General features: G+C 48.5%; 1 protein-coding gene across 1 annotated transcript in view; it reads right to left on the reverse strand.

The window, feature by feature from the left end:
* LOC140396660 (uncharacterized) overlaps window positions 1-24,371 on the reverse strand; it is an 84,609-nt gene extending 60,238 nt beyond the window's left edge. The window contains exons 1-2 of the mRNA XM_072485455.1: window positions 24,197-24,371; window positions 19,017-19,454 (exon numbers count right to left, since the gene is read on the reverse strand). Coding sequence (XP_072341556.1) covers window positions 19,017-19,454; window positions 24,197-24,371 — 613 coding nt within the window. The remainder of the gene's footprint in view (window positions 1-19,016; window positions 19,455-24,196) is intronic.
* Window positions 24,372-26,116: the final 1,745 nt, after the last annotated feature.

The raw sequence follows: 26,116 nt of genomic DNA on the forward strand, positions 1-26,116 counted from the left end.
GCGGAGTGCAGAGGCCTGTCGGGAGGTGAGTATTAGCTTTAAAAACACTTACCTTGCAGGAGCAGCCCTTAGAATTTCGGCGGGAGCGGAGTGCAGGGGCCTGTCGGGAGGTGAGTATTTGATTTAAAAACACTTACCTGGTCCCGTTTCTGTTCTTCTTCTCTGTTTTAAATTTTTTTTTAAATATAAGGCGGGAACCGGAAGTTCGACCCACGGACCCCCCCCCCCCCCCAACCAATAAATTCTAGTGGAGAGGAAACCCGAGACACTACACGTGTAGTGTCTCCCACCCGCCCTCCTCCTCTAACCTAATAATAAGACCCTTTGGTGTGAGGTAAGTGCCATATTATATTATTATTATTTTAAAAATGTATTTATTAATCAGATCTTGGTTGGAAGTTAGAGGGATGGCAGGGAAGGGAGTGCAATGTTCTTCCTGCAGGATGTTTGAGGTGAGGGATGCCGTTAGTGTCCCTGCTGATTTTACCTGCAGGGTGTGCAGCCATCTCCAGCTCCTCCAAGACCGAGTTAGGGAATTGGAGCTGGAGTTGGATGAACTTCGGATCATTCGGGAGGCAGAGGGGGTCATAGATAGCAGCGTCAGGGAATTAGTTACACCAAAGATTGGAGATAGATGGGTAACTGTAAGAGGGACTGGGAAGAAGCAGTCAGTGCAGGGATCCCCTGCGGTCGTTCCCCTGAGTAACAAGTATACCGCTTTGGATACTTGTGGGGGTGACAACTTACCAGGGGTAAGCCATGGGGTACGGGCCTCTGGCAGGGAGTCAGTCCCTGTTGCTCAGAAGGGAAGGGGGGGGGAGCAGAGCATTAGTAATTGGGGACTCGATAGTCAGGGGCACAGATAGGAGATTTTGTGGGAGCGAGAGAGACTCACGTTTGGTATGTTGCCTCCCTGATGCAAGGGTACGTGATGTCTCGGATCATGTTTTCCGGGTCCTTAACGGGGAGGGGGAGCAGCCCCAAGTCGTGGTCCACATTGGCACGAACGACAGAGGTAGGAAAGGGGACAAGGATGTCAGGCAGGCTTTCAGGGAGCTAGGATGGAAGCTCTGAACGAGAACAAACAGAGTTGTTATCTCTGGGTTGTTGCCCGTGCCACGTGATAGTGAGATGAGGAATAGGGAGAGAGAGCAATTAAACATGTGGCTACAGGGATGGTGCAGGCAGGAGGGATTCAGATTTCTGGATAACTGGGGCTCTTTCTGGGGAAGGTGGGACCTCTACAGACAGGATGGTCTACATCTGAACCTGAGGGGCACAAATATCCTGGGGGGAGATTTGTTAGTGCTCTTTGGGGGGGTTTAAACTAATGCAGCAGGGGCATGGGAACCTGGATTGTAGTTTTAGGGTACGGGAGATTGAGAGTATAGAGGTCAGGAGCACAGATTTGACTCCGCAGGAGGGGGCCAGGTAGGTGGTTTGAAGTGTGTCTACTTCAATGCCAGGAGTATACGAAATAATTTTGGGGAACTGGCAGCATGGGTTGGTACCTGGTACTTCGATGTTGTGGCCATTTCGGAGACATGGATAGAGCAGGGACAGGAATGGTTGTTGCAGGTTCTGGGGTTTAGGTGTTTTAGTAAGCTCAGAGAAGGAGGCAAAAGAGGGGGAGGTGTGGCGCTGCTAGTCAAGAACAGTATTACGGTGGCGGAGAGGATGCTAGATGGGGACTCTTCTTCCGAGGTAGTATGGGCTGAGGTTAGAAACAGGAAAGGAGAGGTCACCCTGTTGGGAGTTTTCTATAGGCCTCCAAATAGTTCTAGGGATGTAGAGGAAAGGATGGCGAAGATGATTCTGGATAAGAGCGAAAGTAACAGGGTAGTTATTATGGGAGACTTTAACTTTCCAAATATTGACTGGAAAAGATATAGTTCGAGTACATTAGATGGTTCGTTTTTTGTACAATGTGTGCAGGAGGGTTTCCTGACACAATATGTTGACAGGCCAACAAGAGGCGAGGCCACATTGGATTTGGTTTTGGGTAATGAACCAGGCCAGGTGTTAGATTTGGAGGTAGGTGAGCACTTTGGGGACAGTGACCACAATTCGGTGACGTTTACGTTAGTGATGGAAAGGGATAAGTATACCCCGCAGGGCAAGAGTTATAGCTGGGGGAAGGGCAATTATGATACCATTAGACATGACTTGGGGGGGGGGGGGGTGGTAGGTTGGAGAAGTAGGCTGCAAGTGTTGGGCACACTGGATATGTGGAGCTTGTTCAAGGAACAGCTACTGCGTGTTCTTGATAAGTACGTACCGGTCAGGCAGGGAGGAAGGCTTAGAGCGAAGGAACCGTGGTTTACCAAAGAAGTGGAATCTCTTGTTAAGAGGAAGAAGGAGGCCTATGTGAAGATGAGGTGTGAAGTTTCAGTTGGGGCGCTTGATAGTTACAAAGTAGCGAGGAAGGATCTAAAGAGAGAGCTAAGAGAAGCAAGGAGGGGACATGAGAAGTATTTGGCAGGTAGGATCAAGGAAAACCCAAAAGCTTTCTATAGGTATGTCAGGAATAAAAGAATGACTAGGGTAAGAGTAGGGCCAGTCAAGGACAGGGATGGGAAGTTGTGTGTGGAGTCTAAAGAGATAGGCGAGATACTAAATGAATATTTTTCGTCAGTATTCACTCAGGAAAAAGAGAATGCTGAGACCCAGGCTATTAGAATAGATGGCATTGAGGTACGTAGGGAAGAGGTGTTGGCAATTCTGGACAGGCTGAAAATAGATAAGTCCCCGGGCCTGATGGGATTTATCCTAGGATTCTCTGGGAAGCCAGGGAAGAGATTGCTGAGCCTTTGGCTTTGATTTTTATGTCATCATTGGCTACATGAATAGTGCCAGAGGACTGGAGGATAGCAAATGTGGTTCCTTTGTTCAAGAAGGGGAGTAGAGACAACCCCGGCAACTATAGACCGGTGAGCCTCACGTCTGTTGTGGGTAAAGTCTTGGAGGGGATTATAAGAGACAAGATTTATAATCATCTAGATAGGAATAATATGATCAGGGATAGTCAGCATGGCTTTGTGAAGGGTAGGTCATGCCTCACAAACCTTATCGAGTTCTTTGAGAAGGTGACTGAACAGGTAAACGAGGGTAGAGCAGTTGATGTGGTGTATATGGATTTCAGTAAAGCGTTTGATAAGGTTCCCCACGGTAGGCGATTGCAGAAAATACGGAGGCTGGGGATTGAGGGTGATTTAGAGATGTGGATCAGAAATTGGCTAGCTGAAAGAAGACAGATGGTGGTGGTTGATGGGAAATGTTCAGAATGGAGTTCAGTTAGAAGTGGCGTACCACAAGGATCTGTTCTGGGGCCGTTGCTGTTTGTCATTTTTATAAATGACCTAGAGGAGGGCGCAGAAGGGAGGGTGAGTAAATTTGCAGACGACACTAAAGTCGGTGGTGTTGTCGACAGTGCGGAAGGATGTTGCAGGTTACAGAGGGACATAGATAAGCTGCAGAGCTGGGCTGAGAGGTGGCAAATGGAGTTTAATGTAGAGAAGGGTGAGGTGATTCACTTTGGAAGGAATAACAGGAATGCAGAATATTTGGCTAATGGTAAAATTCTTGGAAGTGTGGATGAGCAGAGGGATCTCAGTGTCCATGTACATAGATCCCTGAAAGTTGCCACCCAGGTTGATAGGGTTGTGAAGAAGGCCTATGGAGTGTTGGCCTTTATTGGTAGAGGGATTGAGTTCTGGAGTCATGAGGTCATGTTGCAGCTGTACAAAACTCTGGTACGGCCGCATTTGGAGTATTGCGTACAGTTCTGGTCACCTCATTATAGGAAGGACGTGGAAGCTTTGGAACGGGTGCAGAGGAGATTTACCAGGATGTTGCCTGGTATGGAAGGAAAATCTTATGAGGAAAGGCTGATGGACTTGAGGTTGTTTTCGTTAGAGAGAAGAAGGTTAAGAGGAGACTTAATAGAGGCATACAAAATGATCAGGGGCTTAGATAGGGTGGACAGTGAGAGCCTTCTCCCACGGATGGAAATGGCTAGCACGAGGGGACATAGCCTTAAACTGAAGGGTAATAGATATAGGACAGAGGTCAGAGGTAGGTTCTTTACGCAAAGAGTTGTGAGGCCGTGGAATGCCCTACCTGCAACAGTAGTGATCTCGCCAACATTGAGGGCATTTAAAAGTGTATTGGATAAGCATATGGATGACAATGGCATAGTGTAGGTTAGATGGCTTTTGTTTTTTGACTTCCCATGTCGGTGCAACATCGTGGGCCGAAGGGCCTGTACTGCGCTGTATCGTTCTATGTTCTATACCTTGGCCTTATGGTATTCTCTAATTCTGAATAATGACTGTAGATTACAGTTAACACTAACACTTTATTCAAAGGGTTCGTTCTGCTTCCAGAGCTCAACTAGATGTAAAACAGTCAAGAGGTATCACCAGTGAAACTAAGGTAAACTGCCTATGCTAAGCTATCCCTGTGTGCTGCTGTTCCCTCGCTCTGTGCTTCTCAAAGAGGCGGATTCTGCCTTGGGCTCGACCCTTTATACCCGTCTCTGATGCTCCCTCTAGTGATGCTGTGGCTGTCACATCTGTGCTGCAGTCCCTGGTGTATGTGCAGATGTACGTACAGATCACTACGTCCCCCCACTTTTGACTTGATATGTTTTCTAGACTGGCCTCAAGAAAACTGTACATAACAAGTGGTGAGAATAAGCAAAGCTGCACACTGCGAAAATGATAAAGTAATACAGAAACAATTAACTGTGTTATGAGTCCATCGTGAGAAATGTTCATATTTGTCTTGTGGGTGTGTTGAAATGTCGTTACAAATACAGCCGGTCAGGTGCCTTGCGGCTTCTGCTGGAGCGTCTTAACGGTGGTGGTGGGGATGACGGTTTGATGTCATCAAGAGTACTGTCTGGCGTTGTGAGGCGAGGAATGTCCTGTGGACTAATGGACTTGGTCAAGTCCAGTGTGGGAAACACCGGCGTTGTCGGCCGATGCATTAACAGATCCCAGCGGTTACGGCGAAAGAGTACTCCCGCCGACGACTTGACCATCTAGGACCCGCGGTGCCTCCTGCCTGATCACCGTGGCTGGCTCAGACCATCCACCTTCAGGGCCCCGATCCTGACGATGTCGCCCATGTTCAGTGGCTTGAGTGGGATCACATGTTGAACGTAGTATTGTTTTTGTTTGGACCATAGTACCTGCATTTTGTTGAGTGCCAGAGCGTTATCGGGGTCTCGGAATTGAATCGCCGGGAGGGTTGTCCGGATGTCCCTGCCGAAGAGCATCTGTGCTGGCGACAGTCCTGAGCTCAATGGGGTTGCTCGTTAGGACAACAGCGCTAGGTTGATGTCCGAGCATGAATCTGTTGCCTTGCTAATAAGTTGTTTAACAATGTAGACACCCTTTTCCACTTTCCCATTTGACTGTGGGTAGCGCGGACTGGATGTTACATGCCGAAAGCTGTAGCGGTCTGAGAACTCTTTCCATTCCCAGCTCGCGAAGCAGGGACCATTATCTGGCATTATCTGGCATCACCACACGCAGGATTCCATGTCGCGCGAATTTCTCCTGGCACGCCTTGATGACAGATGAAGACGTGAGATCATGGAGTTTCAGTACCTCCGGATAGTTTGAGTAATAGTCCATGATCAAGATGTAATCACGTCCTGTGGCATGAAATAGGTCAATGCCCACTTTTGTCCACGGCGCCATTGTGAGTTTGTGTTGCTGCAGTGGCTCTTTACACTGTGCGGGTTGATGTCTTTGACAGGTGTCACATGTCATGACCATGTCCGTTATGTCTTGATTCATGCCGGGCCAGTACACAGCCTGTCGTGATCGCCTTTTGCATTTCTCAATTCCTAGGTGGCCTTCATGAATCTTACGTAGCATCTCGGCGCGGAGCGTGGCCGGAATCACAATCTGCGCATTGCGTAGCAGCAGGCCGTCAACTTCAATCAGTTCTGACTTGACATTCTGAAATTGTGGACATTGTCCCCTTGTCCAACCGTGCTGGAGTAGGTGCAGCACCCTCCGTAAGGTTGCGTCTTTCTGCGTCTCCTGTCGGATTAGGCAAAGCTTCTCATCTGAAGCAGGCAAATTCTCCATGCATAACTGTGTTTGGGCCTCGATTTCTCTGATAGGGGCTGATGGTACGTTGTCAGTGCCAATTGATCGGGACAGTGCGTCGGCAATGGCAAGATCTCTTCCCGGAGTATATACCAGAGTGAAATCATACCTTTGCAGCTTCATCATGATGTGCTGCAGACGAGGTGTCATGTCATTTAGATCCTTATCTATGATATGGACCAACGGTCTGTGGTCGGTTTCCACTATGAACGTGGGCAGGCCATACACATAGTCATGGAACTTCAGAATCCCAGTGAGGAGCCCGAGACATTCTTTTTTGAATTGTGTATATCTGCACTCAGTTGCGGTCATGGCCCTGGACGCGCATGCCACTGGGACCCAGTCAGACTGTTGGAGGAAAACGGCACCAATCCCATTCCTGGCTGGCGTCAGTGGAGATTTTGGAGAGTCTGGTTGCGTCAAAGAAAGCAAGGGTCGGTGCCCTCGTTAGTTGCTGTTTGAGATCCACCCATTCATTTTGGTGACGTTGTGTCCACTCAAACGCAGTGGTCTTTCGTAGGAGATTGCGTAAAGCTACCGTCCGTGCGGACAGGTTTGGGAAGAACCTGCCGAGGAAGTTGACGAAGCCCAGAAATCGCAGCACCGCCTTCTTGTCGTGTGGCATCTTCATGGTCCATATTGCAGCGATATTCGCCTCATCAGGGCTGACACCCTGAGATGATATGGTGTCACCCAAAAAGGTTACAGACTCCTTCGCAAATATGCATTTTGCCTGGTTCACTTTCAAACCGTATTTATGAATCCTCTGAAACACCTTCTTCAGACGACAGAGGTGTTCTTCTTCAGTGATGGACCATATGATGATGTCATTCACATAGACTCTGACACCCTCGATGCCCTCGGTCATTTGCTCCATTATCCTGTGGAAGATCTCTGACGCAGAGATAATGCCAAAGGGCATGCAATTGAAGCAGAAACGTCCAAATGGCGTGTTGAACGTACACAGTAATCTGCTCGAGTCATCGAGCTGTATCTGCCAAAATCCCTGTGAGGTGTCGAGTTTGGTGAAGATACGAGCATTCGCCATCTCAGATGTGATCTCTTCACGCTTGGGGATGGGGTCGTGTTCCTGGCGAATGTTCTGGTTCAGGTCTTTCGGGTCTATGCATATGCGAAGATCTCAAGAAGGTTTCTTAACACAGACAATGGAGCTAACCCAGTCAGTCGGCTGTTTGACTCGCGATATTACACCTTGTGACTCCAATCTGTTGAGTTCCGCTTTCAACTTCTCCCGGAGTGGAGTTGGAACCCTCCTGGGCGGCTGAATGATGGGTTTGGCGTCTGTCTTCAGCATGATTTTGTATTGGCAGAGTAGGGTGCCCATGCCTTTGAATACACCAGGGTATTCTTGTAGCATGCTGTGGATTTTAGTTTCCAGGCTTGATGGATCCTGGGTGTGCATGTAAATGCGTTGCACCAGTCGCAAGTCTTTGCAGGCCTGAGCGCCTAACAGCGATGATTTATTGTCGTCTACAATCTCGAATCGTAGCTGCTTGCTTATCGTCTTGTTGTTCACCCGGAGATGGCACGATCCCTTTGAGGCGATCTGATTGCCATGGCAGTCCTTCAGCCGACTTGCAGCGGGTATTATTTCATGGTTTCCTGGAATCGAATGGAGATCCTTATTGGTGAGGAACATAAGAACATAAGAACTAGGAGCAGGAGTAGGCCATCTGGCCCCTCGAGCCTGCTCCACCATTCAATGAGATCATGGCTGATCTTTTGTGGACTCAGCTCCACTTTCCGGCCCGAACACCATAACCCTTAATCCCTTTATTCTTCAAAAAACTATCTATCTTTATCTTAAAAACATTTAATGAAGGAGCCTCTACTGCTTCACTGGGCAAGGAATTCCATAGATTCACAACCCTTTGGGTGAAGAAGTTCCTCCTAAACTCAGTCCTAAATCTACTTCCCCTTATTTTGAGGCTATGCCCCCTAGTTCTGCTTTCACCCGCCAGTGGAAACAACCTGCCCGCATCTATCCTATCTATTCCCTTCATAATCTTGTATGTTTCTATAAGATCCCCCCTCATCCTTCTAAATTCCAACGAGTACAGTCCCAGTCTACTCAACCTCTCCTCGTAATCCAACCCCTTCAGCTCTGGGATTAACCTAGTGAATCTCCTCTGCACACCCTCCAGTGCCAGTACGTCCTTTCTCAAGTAAGGATACCAAAACTGAACACAATACTCCAGGTGTGGCCTCACTAACACCTTATACAATTGCAGCAGAACCGCCCTAGTCTTAAACTCCATCCCTCTAGCAATGAAGGACAACATTCCATTTGCCTTCTTAATCACCTGAAAACCAACTTTTTGCGACTCATGCACTAGCACACCCAGGTCTCTCTGCACAGCAGCATGTTTTAATATTTTATCATTTAAATAATAATCCCTTTTGCTGTTATTCCTACCAAAATGGATAACCTCATATTTGTCAACATTGTATTCCATCTGCCAGACCCTAGCCCATTCACTTAGCCTATCCAAATCCCTCTGCAGACTTCCAGTATCCTCTGCACTTTTTGCTTTACCACTTATCTTAGTGTCGTCTGCAAACTTGGACACATTGCCCTTGGTCCCCAACTCCAAATCATCTATGTAAATTGTGAACAGTTGTGGGCCCAACACTGATCCCTGAGGGACACCACTAGCTACTGATTGCCAACCAGAGAAACACCCATTAATCCCCACTCTTTGCTTTCTATTAATTAACCAATCCTCTATCCATGCTACTACTTTCCCCTTTATGCCATGCATCTTTATACTATGCAACAACCTTTTGTGTGGCACCTTGTCAAAGGCTTTCTGGAAATCCAGATATACCACATCCATTGGCTCCCCATTATCTACCGCACTGTTAATGTCCTCAAAAAATTCCACTAAATTAGTTAGGCACGACCTGCCCTTTATGAACCCATGCTGCGTCTGCCCAATGGGACAATTTCCATCCAGATGCCTCGCTATTTCTTCCTTGATGATAGATTCCAGCATCTTCCCTACTACCGAAATTAAGCTCACTGGCCTATAATTACCTGCTTTCTGCCTACCTCCTTTTTTAAACAATGGTGTCACGTTTGCTAATTTCCAATCCGCCGGGACCACCCCAGAGTCTAGTGAATTTTGGTAAATTATCACTAGTGCATTTGCAATTTCCCTAGCCATCTCTTTTAGCACTCTGGGATGCATTCCATCAGGTCCAGGAGACTTGTCTACCTTTAGCCCCATTAGCTTGCCCATCACTACCTCCTTGGTGATAACAATCCTGTCAAGGTCCTCACCTGTCATAGCCTCATTTCCATCAGTCACTGGCATGTTATTTGTGTCTTCCACTGTGAAGACCGACCCAAAAAACCTGTTCAGTTCCTCAGCCATTTCCTCATCTCCCATTATTAAATCTCCCTTCTCATCCTCTAAAGGACCAATATTTACCTTAGCCACTCTTTTTTGTTTTATGTATTTGTAGAAACTTTTACTATCTGTTTTTATATTCTGAGCAAGTTTACTCTCATAATCTATCTTACCCTTCTTTATAGCTTTTTTAGTAGCTTTCTGTTGCCCCCTACAGATTTCCCAGTCCTCTAGCCTCCCACTAATCTTTGCTACTTTGTATGTTTTTTCCTTCAATTTGATACTCTCCCTTATTTCCTTAGATATCCACGGTTGATTTCCCTCTTTTTACCGTCCTTCCTTTTTGTTGGTATAAACCTTTGCTGAGCACTGTGAAAAATCGCTTGGCAGGTTCTCCACTGTTCCTCAGCTGTTCCACCATAAAGTCTTTGCTCCCAGTCTACCTTAGCTAGTTCTTCTCTCATCCCATTGTAATCTCCTTTGTTTAAGCACAAAACACGAGTGCTTGATTTTAAATTCCACCATATTGTGATCGTTCCTTCTGAGAGGATCCCTAACTATAAAATCCTGAATCAATACTGTCTCATTACACAGGACCAGATCTAGGACCGCTTGTTCCCTCGTAGGTTCCATTACATACTGTTCTAGGAAACTATCGCGGATACATTCTATAAACTCCTCCTCAAGGCTGCCTTGACCGACCTGGTTAAACCAATCAACATGTAGATTAAAATCCCCCATGATAACTGCTGTACCATTTCTACATGCATCTGTTATTTCTTTGTTTATTGCCTGCCCCACAATAATGTTACTATTTGGTGGCCTGTAGATTACTCCTATCAGTGACTTTTTCGCCTTACTATTCCTGATTTCCACCTAAATGGATTCAACCTTGTCCTCCATAGCACCGATGTCATCCCTTACTGTTGCCCGGATGTCATCCTTAAATAACAGAGCTACCCACCTCCTTTACCATCCACTCTGTCCTTCCGAAAAGTTTGATACCCTCGGATATTTAACTCACAGTCGTGACCATCCTTTAACCATGTTTCAGCAATGGCCACTAAATCATAGTCATTCACGATGATTTGCGCCATCAACTCATTTACCTTATTCCGAATACTACGAGCATTCAGGTAAAGTACACTTATGTTGGCTTTTTTACCTCTGTTCTGAATCTTAACACCTCGATCAGTAACCTCTCCTAAGTTATATTTCCTCTTAACCTTTCTCCTAATTTTCCTTGTCGTCGAACCCATATCTTCCTGTAACAACCTGCCGCGTCGCTTACCATTAATGTTTTCACTTCCCGTTTTATTTCTTTTAGTATTCCTGGTCCTATTCACTGAGCTCCCCTCAGTCACTGTACCTTGTACTGTCACCCTTTTTGATTTTTGACTCTGGCTTCTCTGCCTTGCACTTTCCCCCTTACTGCCTTTTATTTCTGTCCCTGTTTTACTACCTTCCAACTTCCTGCATCGGTTCCCATCCCCCTGCCACATTAGTTTAAACTCTCCCCAACAGCTCTAGCAAACCCCCCCCCCCCCCCCCAGGACATCAGTTCCAGTCCTGCCCAGGTGCAGACCATCCGGTTTGTACTGGTCCCAACTCCCCCAGAACCGGTTCCAATGTCCCAGGAATTTGAATCCCTCCCTCTTGCACCATCTCTCGAGCCACGTATTCATTCTCTCTATCCTGACATTCCTACTCTGACTAGCTCGTGGCACTGGTAGCAATCCTGAGATTACTACCTTTGAGGTCCTACTTTTTAGTTTAACTCCTAGCTCCCTAAATTCAGCTTGTAGGACCTCGTCCCATTTTTAACCTATATCGTTGGTGCCTATGTGCACCACGACAGCTGGCTGTTCACCCCCCCCCCCCCCAGAATGTCCTGCAGCCGCTCCGAGACATCCTTGACCCTTGCACCAGGGAGGCAACATACCATCCTGGAGTCTCGATTGCGTCCGCAGAACCGCCTGTCTATTCCCCTTACAATTGAGTCCCCTATCACTATAGCCCTGCCATTCGTCTTCCTGCCTAGCTGCGCAGCAGAGCCAGCCACGGTGCCATGAACCTGGCTGCTGCTGCCTTCCCCTGGTGAGCCGTCTCCCTCAACAGTATCCAAAGCGGTATATCTGTTTTGCAGGGAGATGACCGCAGAGGACACCTGCACTGCCTTCCTACTCTTGCTCTGTCTTTTGGTCACCCATTTACTATCTCCCTCAGTACCTTTCACCTGCGGTGTGACCAACTCGCTAAACGTGCGATCCACGACATCCTCAGCATCGCGGATGCTCCAAAGTGAGTCCATCCGCAGCTCCAGAGCCGTCAAGCGGTCTAACAGGAGCTGCAACTGGACACACTTCTTGCACGTGAAGGAGCCAGGGACAGTGGACGTGTCCCTGAGCTCCCACATCGCACACGAGGAGCATGACACGGGTCTGAGATCTCCTGCCATGTCTTAAACCTTCGGTTAACTTCAACAATTTCAATTTCCCCCCCCCAAAAAATGTAAATAAATAAATAAACAAGGTTATAAACCAGAGGTTAGCTGAGGCCCCAGTGTCAAGCTTGAAGACTAATGGAAAGTCATTGACTTGCACAGTCGCAGTCTACTCACTGCTGGAATCAATGCTGTTGACCGGGTGAGGCGTGGCGATTGTTGCATCATGTTCCTCAATTGTCTCGATCGTGTCCACGCCAAACGAATTGTCGCAAGCGAGGTTGTCCTCATCCGAGGCATACTCATCATTGTTTTTTTGTGCTCCGTTGAGTCTATGCTTTTTACGTTGAGGTTCATGTGTTCCTGTCTTGTTTTCATTTGCAGTGCAGCTCTGCACTGTGAGGCAAAGTGGTTGTATTTGCCACTCTTTAAACATTGTTTTCCAGAAGCTGGACATTGCCCTTTTAAGTGGGCGTGTCTGCAGCAGGGACACATCATGACGCTGTCCCTCCACGCTCACGCACGTGCAGTAGGCCTTTCTTCCGTGTCAAATCTTTGGGAGAACTGCGCATGCGTGTGGCCTGCACCCAGGTTCGCGTGAGATTGCCGTTCAAGGAGCGCCTTCTGGAAGCCTGGGCCACCATTTTGACGGGCTCGACCTCGTAGTGAAGGCCTTGGTCCCGGTAAGTAAACTCCTCATATTCTTTTTTCATAAGTAGAGCATCTTTGCATGGCTGTTTCTAGGGTTAGGTCTTTCCATTTTAATAAGGATTTTCTAAGTCCCTCATCAGATATACCATTGACTATCTGGTCTCTGATGAGGGAGTCACGGAGGTTTTCAAAGTTGCAGGATTGAGCTGGTAATTTTAAATCAGTTACAAAACTGCTGAAAGATTCTCCCGGGTTTTGTAAACGCCTGGTGAACTTGAATCTTTCAAATATCTCATTGACTTCAGATTGACAGTGGGTTTCAAATTTTTTGATGATTATTTCCAGCTTGCCCTTGTCCTCCCCTTCCAGGTAGGTAAAGGAATTATATATTTCTAATGCCTGCGGACCTGCCAGGGATAAGAGCAAGGCTATCTTCCTGGCATCAGACGCTGAGGTTAGATCCTTAGCTTCTAGATATATTTTGAACTGTTGTATAAAAAGTTTCCAATTGGAATGCATATTAACAGTGGTCTGGAGCAGGATTGGAGGTTAGATTGGGTCCATCGTGCCGATTGGTATCTGAAGGGTCCGAATGCTGCGAGGCCTGCCTTGGTCGAATGTCTGTTTTAAGTTCTCTTCTCTTGCTGGTGTCTAGCTGGCTTGCTGAAACCACTCCTGGTACTATATGTTATTCTCTAATTCTGAATAACGACTGTACACTTACAGTTAACACAAACACTTTATTCAAAGGGTTCGTTCTGCTTCCAGAGCTCAACTAGATGTAAAACAGTCAAGAGGTATCACCAGTGAAACTAAGGTAAACTGCCTATGCTAAGCTATCCCTGTGTGCTGCTGTTCCCTAGCTCTGTGCTTCTCAAAGAGGCGGATCCTGCCTTGGGCTCGACCCTTTATACCCGTCTCTGATGCTCCCTCTAGTGATGCTGTGGCTGTTACATCTGTGCTGCAGTCCCTGGTGTATTTGCAGCTGTATGTACAGATGTACAGATCACTACAGGCCTTGGAGACAGTCCAGAGAAGGTTCATTCGTTTGACCCTGGCTATGGAGGAATTTTCTTATGTGGAGAGATTGAATTGGTTTGGCCTCATTGGAGTTAAGAATGAGAGGTGGCCTTATTGAGACATATAGGATTCCCAGGGGGCTTGACATGGGTAGATGTTGAGAGGTTGTTTACCCTTGTGAGAGTCTAGGACCAGAGGGCAGAATCTCAGAGTAAGGTCCATTTAAAACAAGATGGGGAGGATGTCTTCTCTCATAAGGTGTTAATCTATGGAATTCTATACCGCAAAGGGCTGTAGAGGCTGGGTTTTTAAGTATGTTTAAGGATGAGATAGACAGATTTTTAATCAGTCAGGATTCAAGTATTATGGGGATAAGCCGGGAAAGTGGATTTGAGGATTATCGGGCGCAATTTAATGGCTACGTTGCACTTAAGCGAAAGTGCGAAGAGACCATTAAATAGCGGGAGAAACCAAAATGAGAACTACACCGAGCACCGATCTGTTTGTGATCTAACTGTTTCCTTCGGTGAAATCCGGATCTCGCCTAAGTGCGGTGAGGAACCAATAATCATCAGAAAAAGGCCAATCTCAATACAATTAACAGGAGTGATCCCTTATCTAATAACCTCCCGTAATCTAACGGCCTCCCTGGTAAGTGGTCACGTGGGTGCCGGTTCGTACTCTTTTAAAAATGTGAAACCAGCAGAGAAGCTCTTCCCTCACAGGTAAACATCCCGGGGGCACTGGGTTTGCTGCCCCGGGGCTCGGAAAGGAGTGGAGGAGCCATCAGGGAGCCAGCCTCAGTTGGGGTGGGCCGCTATGGGGAATGGGGGTCGGGGAGCGGGAGGGGGGCAGTCTAATCGCCCAGACATCCGCCATGCCAACCCCTGAATCATGTGCACTTGTTCCGGGATTCACCCTCGTCCCTGTCTGTCTGCCCCAACCAATGTTGGACAATGCATACATGGTTACCGAGCATCCCAATCAGATCGTGATGCCTGGACACTGTGTCGGAACACTGCAGGAAGCAACACCATGCACGCAGTATCTAACATTGGTTAGCACTGTTACTTCACAGCGCCAGGGACCAGGGGCGTCATTCTCCGACCCCCCGCCGGGTCGGAGAATGGCCGTTGGCCGCCGTGAATCCCGCCCCCACCCCCGCCGAAGTCTCCGGTACCGGAGATTGGGCGGGGGCGGGAATCGGGCCGCGCCGGTTGGCGGGACCCCCCGCTCAATTCTCCGGCCCGGATGGGCCGAAGTCCCGCCCAGAAATTGCCTGTCCCGCCGGCGTAAATCAAAGCTGGTATTTACCGGCGGGACCAGGCGGCGTGGGTGGGCTCCGGGGTCCTGGGGGGGTCGCGGGGCGATCTGACCCCGGGGGGTGCCCCCACGGTGGCCTGGCCCGCGATCGGGGCCCACCGATCTGCGGGCGGGCCTGTGCCGTGGGGGCACTCTTTCCCTTCCTCCTCCGCCACGGCCTCCACCATGGCGGAGGTGGAAGAGACTCTCCCCACTGCGCATGCGCGGGAAACTGTTGGTGGCCGCTGACGCTCCCGCGCATGCGCCGCATTTCCGCGCCAGCTGGTGGGGCACCAAACGCCATTTCCACCAGCTGGCGGGGCGGAAATCCCTCCGGCGCCGGCCTAGCCCCTCAATGTTGGGGCTCGGCTCCCAAAGATGCGGAGCATTCCGCACCTTTGGGCCGGCGCGATGCCCGTCTGATTGGCGCCGTTTTTGGCGCCAGTCGGCGGACATCGTGCCGTTGGGGGAGAATTTCGCCCCTGGAGTCAATCATTCTTTCCGCATAGTTTTACAAATGAATTAAAATATTGGGGTTTCGGTCCAGTATCCTAGCCACTGTTGGGTCTGGTCTGGGATCGTAATATAGGCCACAATTTATACAGTGCGAATTGAAAAATATTAGTGGAGGAAGAGATTTAAAAAAATATTCCAGGGAAGATTTGCAGAATTTCTACCCACCCGTCTAAATCAATGGTAGTTTGAAGAATGAGATTGATAGATTTTGGTTAGGCCAGGATATCAGGAATATTAAACAAAGGCAGGGAAATAGAGTTGAACCCAGATCAGCCATCAGCTAGGTGAGTAGAAGAACCAGTTTCAGCGCCGCGGAAGTAAGGGAGGAAATTGCTGGGGCCTTGACTAACATCTTTGTATCCTCATTGACCACAGGTGAGATCCCAGAGGACTGGAGAATAGCTAATGTGGTACCGCTGTTTAAGAAAGGTAGCAGGGATAATCCTGGAAAACCTGGAAACTTTCGGCCGGTGAGCCTCACGTCAGTAGGAGGTAACTTATTGGAGAGAATTCTCAGGGACAGAATTTATATCCATTTTGAAACAAATGGACTCATAAGCGATAGACAGCATGGTTGTGTGAAGGGGAGGTCGTCTGTTCGTGGTGCACCCGGGACTGTTCGTGGTGCACCCGGGAGACCAGGAAAGCGGGATTGGTGAGCTGAAAAGGGCAGAAAGAAGTTTTACATACCTGGGGATTCATGTGGCTAGGAGCTGGGGGGCCCTGCATAAGCTCAACTTAACGAGGCTGGTGGAGAGTTCAAAAGGTGGGAAATGCTGCCGCTCTCCCTGGCGGGTAGGGTGCAGTCGGTTAAAATGACGGTGATCCCGAGGTTTTTGTTTTTGTTTCAGTGCCTCCCCATCCTGATCCCTAAGGCCTTATTTAAGCGGGTTAACAGGAGCATTATGGGGTTCGTATGGGTGAAGAAGACCCCGAGAGTGAGAAGGGTGTTCTTGGAGCGGAGCGGGGACAGGGGGGGCTAGCGTTGCCAAACTTATGTGGGTACCTTTGGGCTGCCAACATGGCGATGATATGTAAGTGGGTAATGGAGGGGGAGGAGGCGGCGTGGAAGAGGCTGGAGATGGCGTCCTGTGTGGGCACGAGCCTGGGGGCGCTGATGATGGTGATGGCACCGCTGCCGCTTCCTCCGACGAGGTGCACCACGTGCCCGGTGGTAGCGGCGACCCTCAAAATCTGGAGGCAATGGAGTCGCCACAGTGGGGAGGTGGGGGCTTTGGTGTGGTCCCTGATATGGGAGAACCATCGGTTTGGCCCGGGGAAAATGAATGGGGGGGTTCTTGAGTTGACACAGGGCAGGTATTAGGAGGATGGGGGACCTGTTCATAGACGGGAAGTTTGCGAGCTTTGGGGAGCTGGAGGAGAAATTCGGGCTCCCCCCTGGAAATGCAGGTAAGGGCGTTCATTAGGCGACAGGTGGTGGAGATTCCGCTGCTGCCGGCGGGCAGGGTCCAGGACAGGGTGCTTTCGGGGGGGTGGGTTGGAGAGGGTAGGATCTCGGCAACTTATCAGGTGATGCAGGAGGAGAAGGAGGAGGCCTCGGTGGAGGAGTTAAACGGTAAGTGGGAGGAGGAGCTGGGGGAGGAGATCGACGAGGGTATGTGTGTGGATGCCCTGGGAAGGGTAAACTCTTCCTCCTCTTGCCCGAGGCTCAGCCTGATACAATTTAAGGTGCTGCACAGGGCATACATGACCGGGGCAAGGCTAAGCCGTTTTTCTGGGAGTCAGGACAGATGTGCGAGGTGTTCGGGGAGCCCAGAAAACCACACCCACATGTTCTGGGCATGTCCAGCGTTGGAGGAGTTCTGGAGGGGCGTAGCGAGGACGGTGTCAAGGGTAGTGAATTCCAGGGTTAGGCCTAACTGGGGACTCACAATATTTGGAGTGTCGGACGAGCCGGGAGTGCAGGAGGCGAAGGAGGCCGGTATTCTGGCCTTTGCGTCCCTGGTAGCCCAGCGAAGGATTCTGCTTCAGTAGAAGGATGCGCGGCCCCCAAGCGTGTAATCCTGGATTAACGACATGGCAGGGTTTATTAAATTGGAGAAGGTGAAATTTGCCTTAAGGAGATCTGTGCAAGGATTCTTCAGGCGGTGGCAGCCGTTCCTAGACTTCCTGGCAGAGCGTTAGGAGATGGTCAGCAGCAGCAGCAGCCCCGGGGGGGGGGTAAGTTTGTGTCTGGTAGGGGGATGCGCTATTGTTTACTGTTTAACGTTTATTTGTTTATTTATGTACTTTTGTTCTTGTTGTTTTATTGTTTGTGTAAAGGGGGGGGGGGTCTATTTTTCTGTTGGGACAATCTGTGAAAATTTTTGAATAAAAATTATTTAAGTGAGGCTATAGTGCCTCACTAACTTGATCGAGTTTTTGAGGAGGTGACAAAGATGATTGATGAGGGGAGAGCAGTGGATATTGTTTACATGGATTCAGTAAAGCCTTTGACAAGTGCCTCTTGGCAGACTGGTGCAAAATGTGAAGTCACGTGGGATCAGAGGGGTAAGATGGGTACAGAACCGACTCAGTCACAAAATGTAGCCAGTCTGATTAGTAAGTTCGCGGATGACACTAAGGTTGGTGGTGTGGCAGATAGTGTTGAGGATTGTCAGAAGATACAGCAGGACAAAGATAAGTTGGAGACTTGGGCAGAGAAATGATAAATGGTGTTTAATCTGGACAAATGTGAGGTAATGCATTTGGTAGGTTAACATAGAGGAGAAATATACCGTAAATGACAAAACTCTTCGGAATATAGAAAGTCAGAGAGATCTGGGCGTGCATGTCCACAGTTCTTTGAAGGTGGCAACACGAGTGGACAAGGTAGTCAAGAAGAGTACGGGTCACTTGTTTTCATTGGACAGGGCATCGAGTATAAAAACTGGCAAGTCATGCTACAGTTGTGTAGAACCTCAGTAAGGCCGCACTTGGATTATGGCGAAACATTCTGGTCGCCACACTACTAGAAGAATGTGGAGACCTTGAAGAGGGTGCAGAGGAGGTTTACTAGGATGTTGTCTGGTCTGGAGAGTGTTCGCTATGTGGAGAGGCTGAATAGACTCGGACTGTTTTCATTAGAAAGACGGAGGTTGAGGGGTGACCTGATAGAGGTGTCCAAGGTTATGAGGGCCATGGATAGAGTGGATTGACTGGCACTCATTCCCAGGGTGGAAGGGTCAGTCACCAGGGGTCATAGGTTTAAGGTCCATGGGGCAAAGTTTAGAGGAGATATATGAGGCAGGGTTTTTACGAAGAGGGTGGTGAGTGCCTGGAACACGTTGCCAGGGGAGGTTGTGGAAGCAGATACATTAACGGTGTTCAAAAGGCATCTTGACAAACACATGGATCGGATGGGTATGGAGGGATACGGCACAAGGAAGTACTGAGGGCTTTGGCAATGATTGGTATCATGACCAATAGAGGCTTGGAGGGCCGAAGGGCCTGTTCCTGTGCTGTATTATTTGTTCTTTGTTCGATACAGCTATTCCTCTTCCTATGTAACTCTCCTATGATGACTGTATAGTGCTTGTTACTGACACTAACAACAGCTCTTGAGATTACTACCCAGTAACAAACCTGATCGAGCAGCTAGTAGGAAGCACAGTTGCAACGAATGAGCAGCAAGCGCTGAAGTGAAGCCTGTGTTCCTCGTGATGCTGCCATGGTTACAGTTCAGGAATGAATCATAGGAATGCAGTGTAGTATCGATCATAGATTTCAAACTCTTGTCGTCCATTTCATAATTGATTTCAAATTTTTTCCAATAACAAAACAGTTCCTTTTTCAAGCTGTCAATGTGATCAGAATTCAGACAATCTTTACACTTCTGTCTGCGGGTACGTCTGCAGATCTGAGATACCACATCCTTACAATCAATAATAGGCACATGAGGTGTTGCTATAGTGCTGCTGATTCTGAATATTTGGTTCACTTCATATGAATCTTTTTCACCCCTCTTATTTTCGAAACTACATTCTGGATCCTTCGGCCAGAAGATCACTGACCGAACTCCTCCTGCAATAAATGAAACAATAACAGTTCCATAAATCACACAGTTTAAGATGTGTTTAGTTCTTTGTACACGCTTTAATTTTAACTGCAAACAAATCTTATTAACTTCAACTTGTGGAGGATGGTAGTGATAATATTCCTGGACTAATAAACCAGCCGCTCAAACAAATGTTCCACAGCCATTAGTTCAAATTCTACCATGGTGGCTGAGGAACTTTAAACTCTAAATTATAGAATAACTTTATCTGACTCCCTTCCCCTTTCCTTCAGTTTAAATCCCTTAATATACAATTTTCTGGGACACTGATTACAGCCAGCTTTAAGTGGAGCCCATCCCACTGGAACAGCCCTCTCTTCCTCACTGATGGTACTAAATGGTGCCGCCTGTTGTTTGTCATTTATATAAATGACATGGATGACTATGTGGGGGCAGGATCAGTAAGTTTGCGGATGACACAAAGATTGGTCAGGTAGTTAGCAGTGAGGTTGAGTGTCTTGGGTTACAGGAAGATATAGACGGGATGGTCAAATGGGCAGAAAAGTGGCAGATGGAATTTAACCCTGAAAAGTGCAAGGTGATACACTTTGGAAGGAGTAATGTAACAAGGATGTATTCAATGAATGGCCTGACACTGGGAAGTTCCGAGGGACAAAAGGACCTTGGCGTGTTTGTCCATAGATCTCTGAAGGCAGAAGGGCAGGTTAATAGGGTGGTGAAAAAGGAATATGGGACAATCGCTTTTATCAATCGTGGCATATATTACAAAAGCAGGGAGGTCACGTTGGAGTTATATAGAACTTTGGTGAGACCACAGCCGGGGTACTGTGTGCAATCCTGGTCACCACATTATAGGAAGGATGTGAGAGCACTGGAGGGGATGCAGAGGCGATTCACCAGGATGTTGTCTGGGATGGAACATTTGAGTTGTAAAGAGAGGTTGAATAGGCTCGGCTTGTTTTCGCTGGAGCAGAGAAGACTGAGGGGTGACCTGATCGAGGTGTAAGATTATGAGGGACATGGACAGGGTGGATAGGAAGCAGTTGTTCCCCTTAGTTGAAGGATCAGTTACAAGGGGCACCAGTTCAAAGTGAGTGGTAGCAGGTTCAAGGATTTGAGGAAAAGCTTTTTTACCCAGAGGGCGGTGACGGTCTGGAATGCACTGCTTGGGAGAGTGATAGAGACAGGTTGCCTCACATCCTTTAAAAAGTCCTGGATGAGTACTTGGCACATCATAACAGTCAAGGCTGTGGCAAATGGGATGAGGTCGGCAGGTGAGGTGTTTCTCATGTGTCCATGCAGACTTGATAGCCCGAAGAGCCTCTTGTGCACTGTATTATTCTGGGATTCTGTGACATGCCCCATGAAACCCCTTCATCCCACATCTTTTATTGAGTCACATGTTTAATTCTCAAATTTGTTTGACCCAACACATTTCTCAGTTATCAATCCAAAGATTTACCCTCGCACCTCAAACTCTCCCCATGAAACCACTGTCATTGGTTCCTACATGGACTATGTCTACTGGATCCTCCCTCTTTCATATACAGCCATAAGGAAATGTCTTTAACGCGGGCATTGGGCAGGGCATGCAATCTTCAGAGCTCCTGGTCATGGCTGCAGATATTGGTATTTATCCCACTGACTCTCCTGCAATCTATCATAGAACATAGAAAAATTACAGCACAGGAACAGGCCCTTCGGCCCTCCAAGCCTGCGCCAATCCAGATCCTCTATCTAAAACTGTCGCCTATTTTCTAAGGATCTGTATCCCTCTGCTCCCTGCCCATTCATGTATCTGTCTAAAGAACATTAAAAAAACATAGAACATCACTATCACATTCCTTTCTGCTTCTCCCACTAGAACAGTGTTCTTCACCATGATGCCATGATCAGTTTACTCATCCACCCTGCAGTCCTGCTTCCCATCCACACAAGTAGCAAGTACTTCATTATCATATTCAGCAGCCGCCTGATATTCGCTGTGAGCTGCCTACCCTTGACAAAGCCCGTTTGGTCCTCTGCGACCACTTTTGATACGCAGCCCTCCAGCCTATTGGCCAGGACCTTTGCAAGTATTTTCGCATCCACGTTCAGCAGTAAAATGGGTCTGTATGAAATGAAAATTGCTTGTCACAAGTAGGCTTCAAATGAAGTTACTGTGAAAAGCCCCTAGTCGCCACATTTTGGCGCCTGTTCGGGGAGGCTGTTACGGGAATTGAACCGTGCTGTTGGCTTGCTTTGGTCTGCTTTCAAAGCCAGCGATTTAGCCCTGTGCTAAACAGCCCCCCACATATGATCCACATTCTGTCAGGTCTTTATATTTTTTGGGCTTCAGTGAGATTGTGGCCTGCACTAGCGTGGGGAGAGTGGCAGGATGCCCCTTGCCAGTGAGTCCGTGTCCCTTAGGAGTGGGGCTAGAATTGATGCAAAATATTTGTAGACGTCCGCCGGGAACCCGTCGGGTCCCAGTGCCTTCCCCGCCTGCATGGAGCTGATGCTCTCCATGTTTTCTCCTCGATCTAATGGTGCTTCCAGCTCCCCCCCCCCCCGTCTGTCTTCCACCACAACTGGTAGTTCCAGTCTGTCTAGGAACTGTTTCATTCGCGCGTCCCTGTTGGAGGGCTCGGAGGTGTACAGTCCCCGGTAGAAGGTCTCAAATGCCCGATTGACCTCCTTTGTCTCTGTTACCAGTCTGCCTCAGCTATTCTTTACCGAGGCTATTTCCCTCTTGGCTGCCTGCTTTCACAGCTGGTGAGCCAATAGGCGGCCAGCCTTGTCTCCGTGTTCGGAGAAGGTCCCCCATGTCTGGCGGAGTAGGTACACTGCTTTTCTAGTGGATAGCAAGTTATAGTCCATTTGACTATGGTTGGGGCCTCGGAGTATTTTCTATCGACTTCCAGAATGGAGTCTACTAGCTGTTACCTGGCCACCCTCTCTTCCCTATTTCTGCTTGCCTTGTAGGCTATGATCTCTCCTCTAATCATGGCCTTCAGTGCCTCCCAAAACGTGGAGGTTGAGACCTCCCTCTTTTGGTTGTTACTAATGTAGTTGCCTATGGCCCACGATATTTTGTGGCAGAAGATCATGTCGGCCAGGAGGTCCATGTCCAGCCTCCACATGAGGCGCTGGGCCCGGCCGGTCTCCAACTTCACATCTATATAGTGTGGAGCGTGGTCGGAGATAACGATCGCGGAGTAGTTTGTTCCCGTGATCCCTGGAAACACTGATTTTCCACTGCAAAGAAGTCAATATGGTTGTATACTTTGTGCCCCTCAAAAGGAATGAGAACTCCTTTTCTCCGGGGTGCAGGAACCTCCATGGGCCCACTGCCCCCATCTGTTCCATGAATGCTTCTATCTCCCTAACCATGGCAGACTTTTTCGCCGTTCTGGGTGTTAAGTAATGGGTTAAGAGACATTGCAATTAGTTGTCTCATTTATGTTAAGTATCCATTAATTGACACTGATATGTAAAGGGACGTCAGGTGGCCTCTGGCAGGTGATGTATAGTTAGAGTTTTGTGCAAAGGCTGTTGGAATAAAATAAATGTGTGTTTGTGAAAAAGGAACAGAACTTTAGACTCTTCATATCACAGCAACTAAAACGTCTAACACTGGGTTTTGATCGGTCGCTCAGTGGGTCCTGCACGCAGTTAAAGCCGCATCCCATAATCAGTCAGTGTTGGATTGGATTGGATTATTGTCACGTGTACCAACGTCCAGTGAAAAGTATTTTTCTACGAGCAGCTCAACAGATCATTAAGTACATGGGAAGAAAAGGAAATAACAGAAAATACATAATAGGGCAACACAAGGTACACAATGTAACTACGCAAGCACCAGCATCGGATGAAGCATACATTAATGGGGTCAGTCCATAAGAGGTCGTTTAGGAGTCTGGTGACAGTGGGGAAGAAGCTGTTTTTGAGTCTGTTTGTGCGTGTCCTCAGACTTCTGTATCTCCTGCCCGATGGAAGAAGTGTGTGTCAAGGTCGGGAATTTCCGCCATGATCTTCTTTATGAATTCTGTGTCGTCCCAGTTGGGAGCGTACACATTTACCAGGACGATCGGTGCCCCTTCCAGGACACCGCTGACCATGACATAGCGTCCCCCTGGGTCCTTAATTGTCTTGGCTTCTGTAAACCTCATCCTCTTGCTAACTTACCTGGTGGACGTGCTCCTGCACTTCGGGGTTTCCCTTTGTTCGGGGGCCATCCAAAATGGCCAGGGTCGCCGCTCTCACCATGGGGTCGGGTCCCAGCGCTTCAAAGTTTCCCTTTCTCCAGGGGGCACCCAATATGGCCCCCGGCTATGTATGTGGGTGCGGCGCTGCCCTCCGGGGTCTGCATTCACCCTGATGACCTCCCGAGTGGCTGTTTGCGGTGCCATCTTGGTTCCTCGCCCTGCTCTATGCCCACCAAGGCCTGTGTCTACTGTTTCGCTATCTCACCCTTCTCTTTGCTTCTCTTTTGTTCTGTGCTCTCCCCCCTGACTCCGCTCCCCGCTCTACCCCCCATCCCTCTGTCCCCACCCCATGTTCTCCCCCCCTTCTGCCCCCGCCTCCTTGTGCCGGGCGCTCCCTCTCCCCCCTGAGAGGTGCGCCGTGACCCTCCTTCCTTCCTACCCTCCCGTGCTGGCCCGCCTCACTAGTACAGTGGCCCTCCTCCCAGTATTCGCCCAGTTCTGGCCTTGTTTAACCTTCCTCCAACTGATCTTTGTCTTGCCCTCCTGTCCGTTTTTCTCACCCTCATTTCCCTCGCGCCATTCCCTCCCATCGTAATGAGCGAGGAGACAAGCCCAGAAACGAGGCAACACAGTCCTGCACAAGACATAAAACACATGTGCACAGTTCATGATCCCATTGTCCTTGTTTGCAGTCTGTCCTCTGCTCTTTGTTCCGGTTTTCCCTTTCTTTTCCATCCCAGTGTCTCATTGCGGTTGCGGCTGCTCCTCCCCAGTTTTTCCGCTCTGACAAACTCATCAACCCCTGCTGGAGTGTTAATATACAATCTTTCCCCTGAAATGTTACTCGAGTTTGGCCGGGACTAACATCCAAAATTTCACCTTGCTTTTGTGGAGTGCTGATTTTGCCCTGTTGAACTGTGCCCTTCTTTTGGATAGGTCTGCCCCAATGTCCTGATACACCCTGATGGTATTCCCTTCTCACGTGCTCTGTCTCGTTTGCGGGGCCCACTTTAGGATTTTCTCCCGATCTTGGAACAAGTGCAGCTTTGCGATAATCGCTCTGGGCTGCTCCCCGGGTTCAACCGCTCCTCATAGCTAATGCCCTCCATACCAGGCAACATTCTGGTAAATCTCTTCTGCACCCTCTCTAAAGCCTCCACCTCCTTCTGGTAGTGTGGCAACCAGAATTGAACACTATATAGCCAGGGACAGCAGGGTGTGACTGCAAGTCAGGCAGGTAAAGGGAACCAGCAGTCAGGAACTCAGGAGCCTCAGCCCTTGACTCTGTCCAACAGGTATGAGGCACTTGCTCCCTGTGTGGATGGTGAACAGGGCTGCAGGAAGGATGAGTCAGCTGACCAAGGCACCAGGGTTCAGCAGGCCATTCAAGGGGAGGGAGTAAATAGGCAAGTTGTAGTTGTAGGGGATTCTATTATCAGGGGGATAGATAGTATCCTTTGTGAGCAGGATAAAGAGTCCCGCATGGTATGTTGCCTGCCCGGTACCAGGGTGCGGGACATCTCTGACCGGCTTGAAAGGATACTGGAGAGGGAGGGGGAGGATCCAGTTGCTGTGGTCCATGTCGGTACCAACAACATAGGCAAGTCTAGGAAAGAGGACCTGTTTAGAGATTATAAAGAGCTAGGATTCAAATTAAAAAACAGGTCCTCAAGGGTCATAATCTCCGGATTACTGCCCGAGCCACGTGCAAATTGGCATAGGGAGGCAAAGAACAAAGAACAAAGAACAAAGAAATGTACAGCACAGGAACAGGCCCTTCGGCCCTCCAAGCCCGTGCCGACCATACTGCCCGACTAAACTACAATCTTCTACACTTCCTGGGTCCGTCAGTTAACCCAGGATGTTGGACAGAGGGGAAATAACAAAAATTAAATGGGTCGAGAGGAGCTATCAACTGTCAGACTGTTTTACGAAAAGAGGGGTGAATTCACAGAAACTTTTGGATATTGTTAATGAAGGGCGCTTGTTTCTGTGACTGTTTTTTTTCTTTCTCGTCCAAACAAAAAAAAAGGGGGGAAAATCATGTGTATGTGTTTGAGTTTCTTGAAATTTTGTTTTCACCTAATTATTTTTTTTCTCCAAGGAAGGGGAGACTGTTAAGTAATGGGTTAAGAGACATTGCAATTAGATGTTTCATTTATGTTAAACAAAGAACAAAGAAATGTACAGCACAGGAACAGGCCCTTCGGCCCTCCAAGCCCGTGCCGACCATGCTGCCCGACTAAACTACAATCTTCTACACTTCCTGGGTCCGTATCCTTCTATTCCCATCCTATTCATATATTTGTCAAGATGCCCCTTGAATGTCCCTATCGTCCCTGCTTCCACTACCTCCTCCGGTAGTGAGTTCCAGGCACCCACTACCCTCTGCGTAAAAAACTTGCCTCGTACATCTACTCTAAACCTTGCCCCTCTCACCTTAAACCTATGCCCCCTAGTAATTGACCCCTCTACCCTGG

Source organism: Scyliorhinus torazame, chromosome 19, assembly GCF_047496885.1.
Source record: "Scyliorhinus torazame isolate Kashiwa2021f chromosome 19, sScyTor2.1, whole genome shotgun sequence".
Taxonomy (NCBI): Eukaryota; Metazoa; Chordata; class Chondrichthyes; order Carcharhiniformes; family Scyliorhinidae; genus Scyliorhinus; species Scyliorhinus torazame.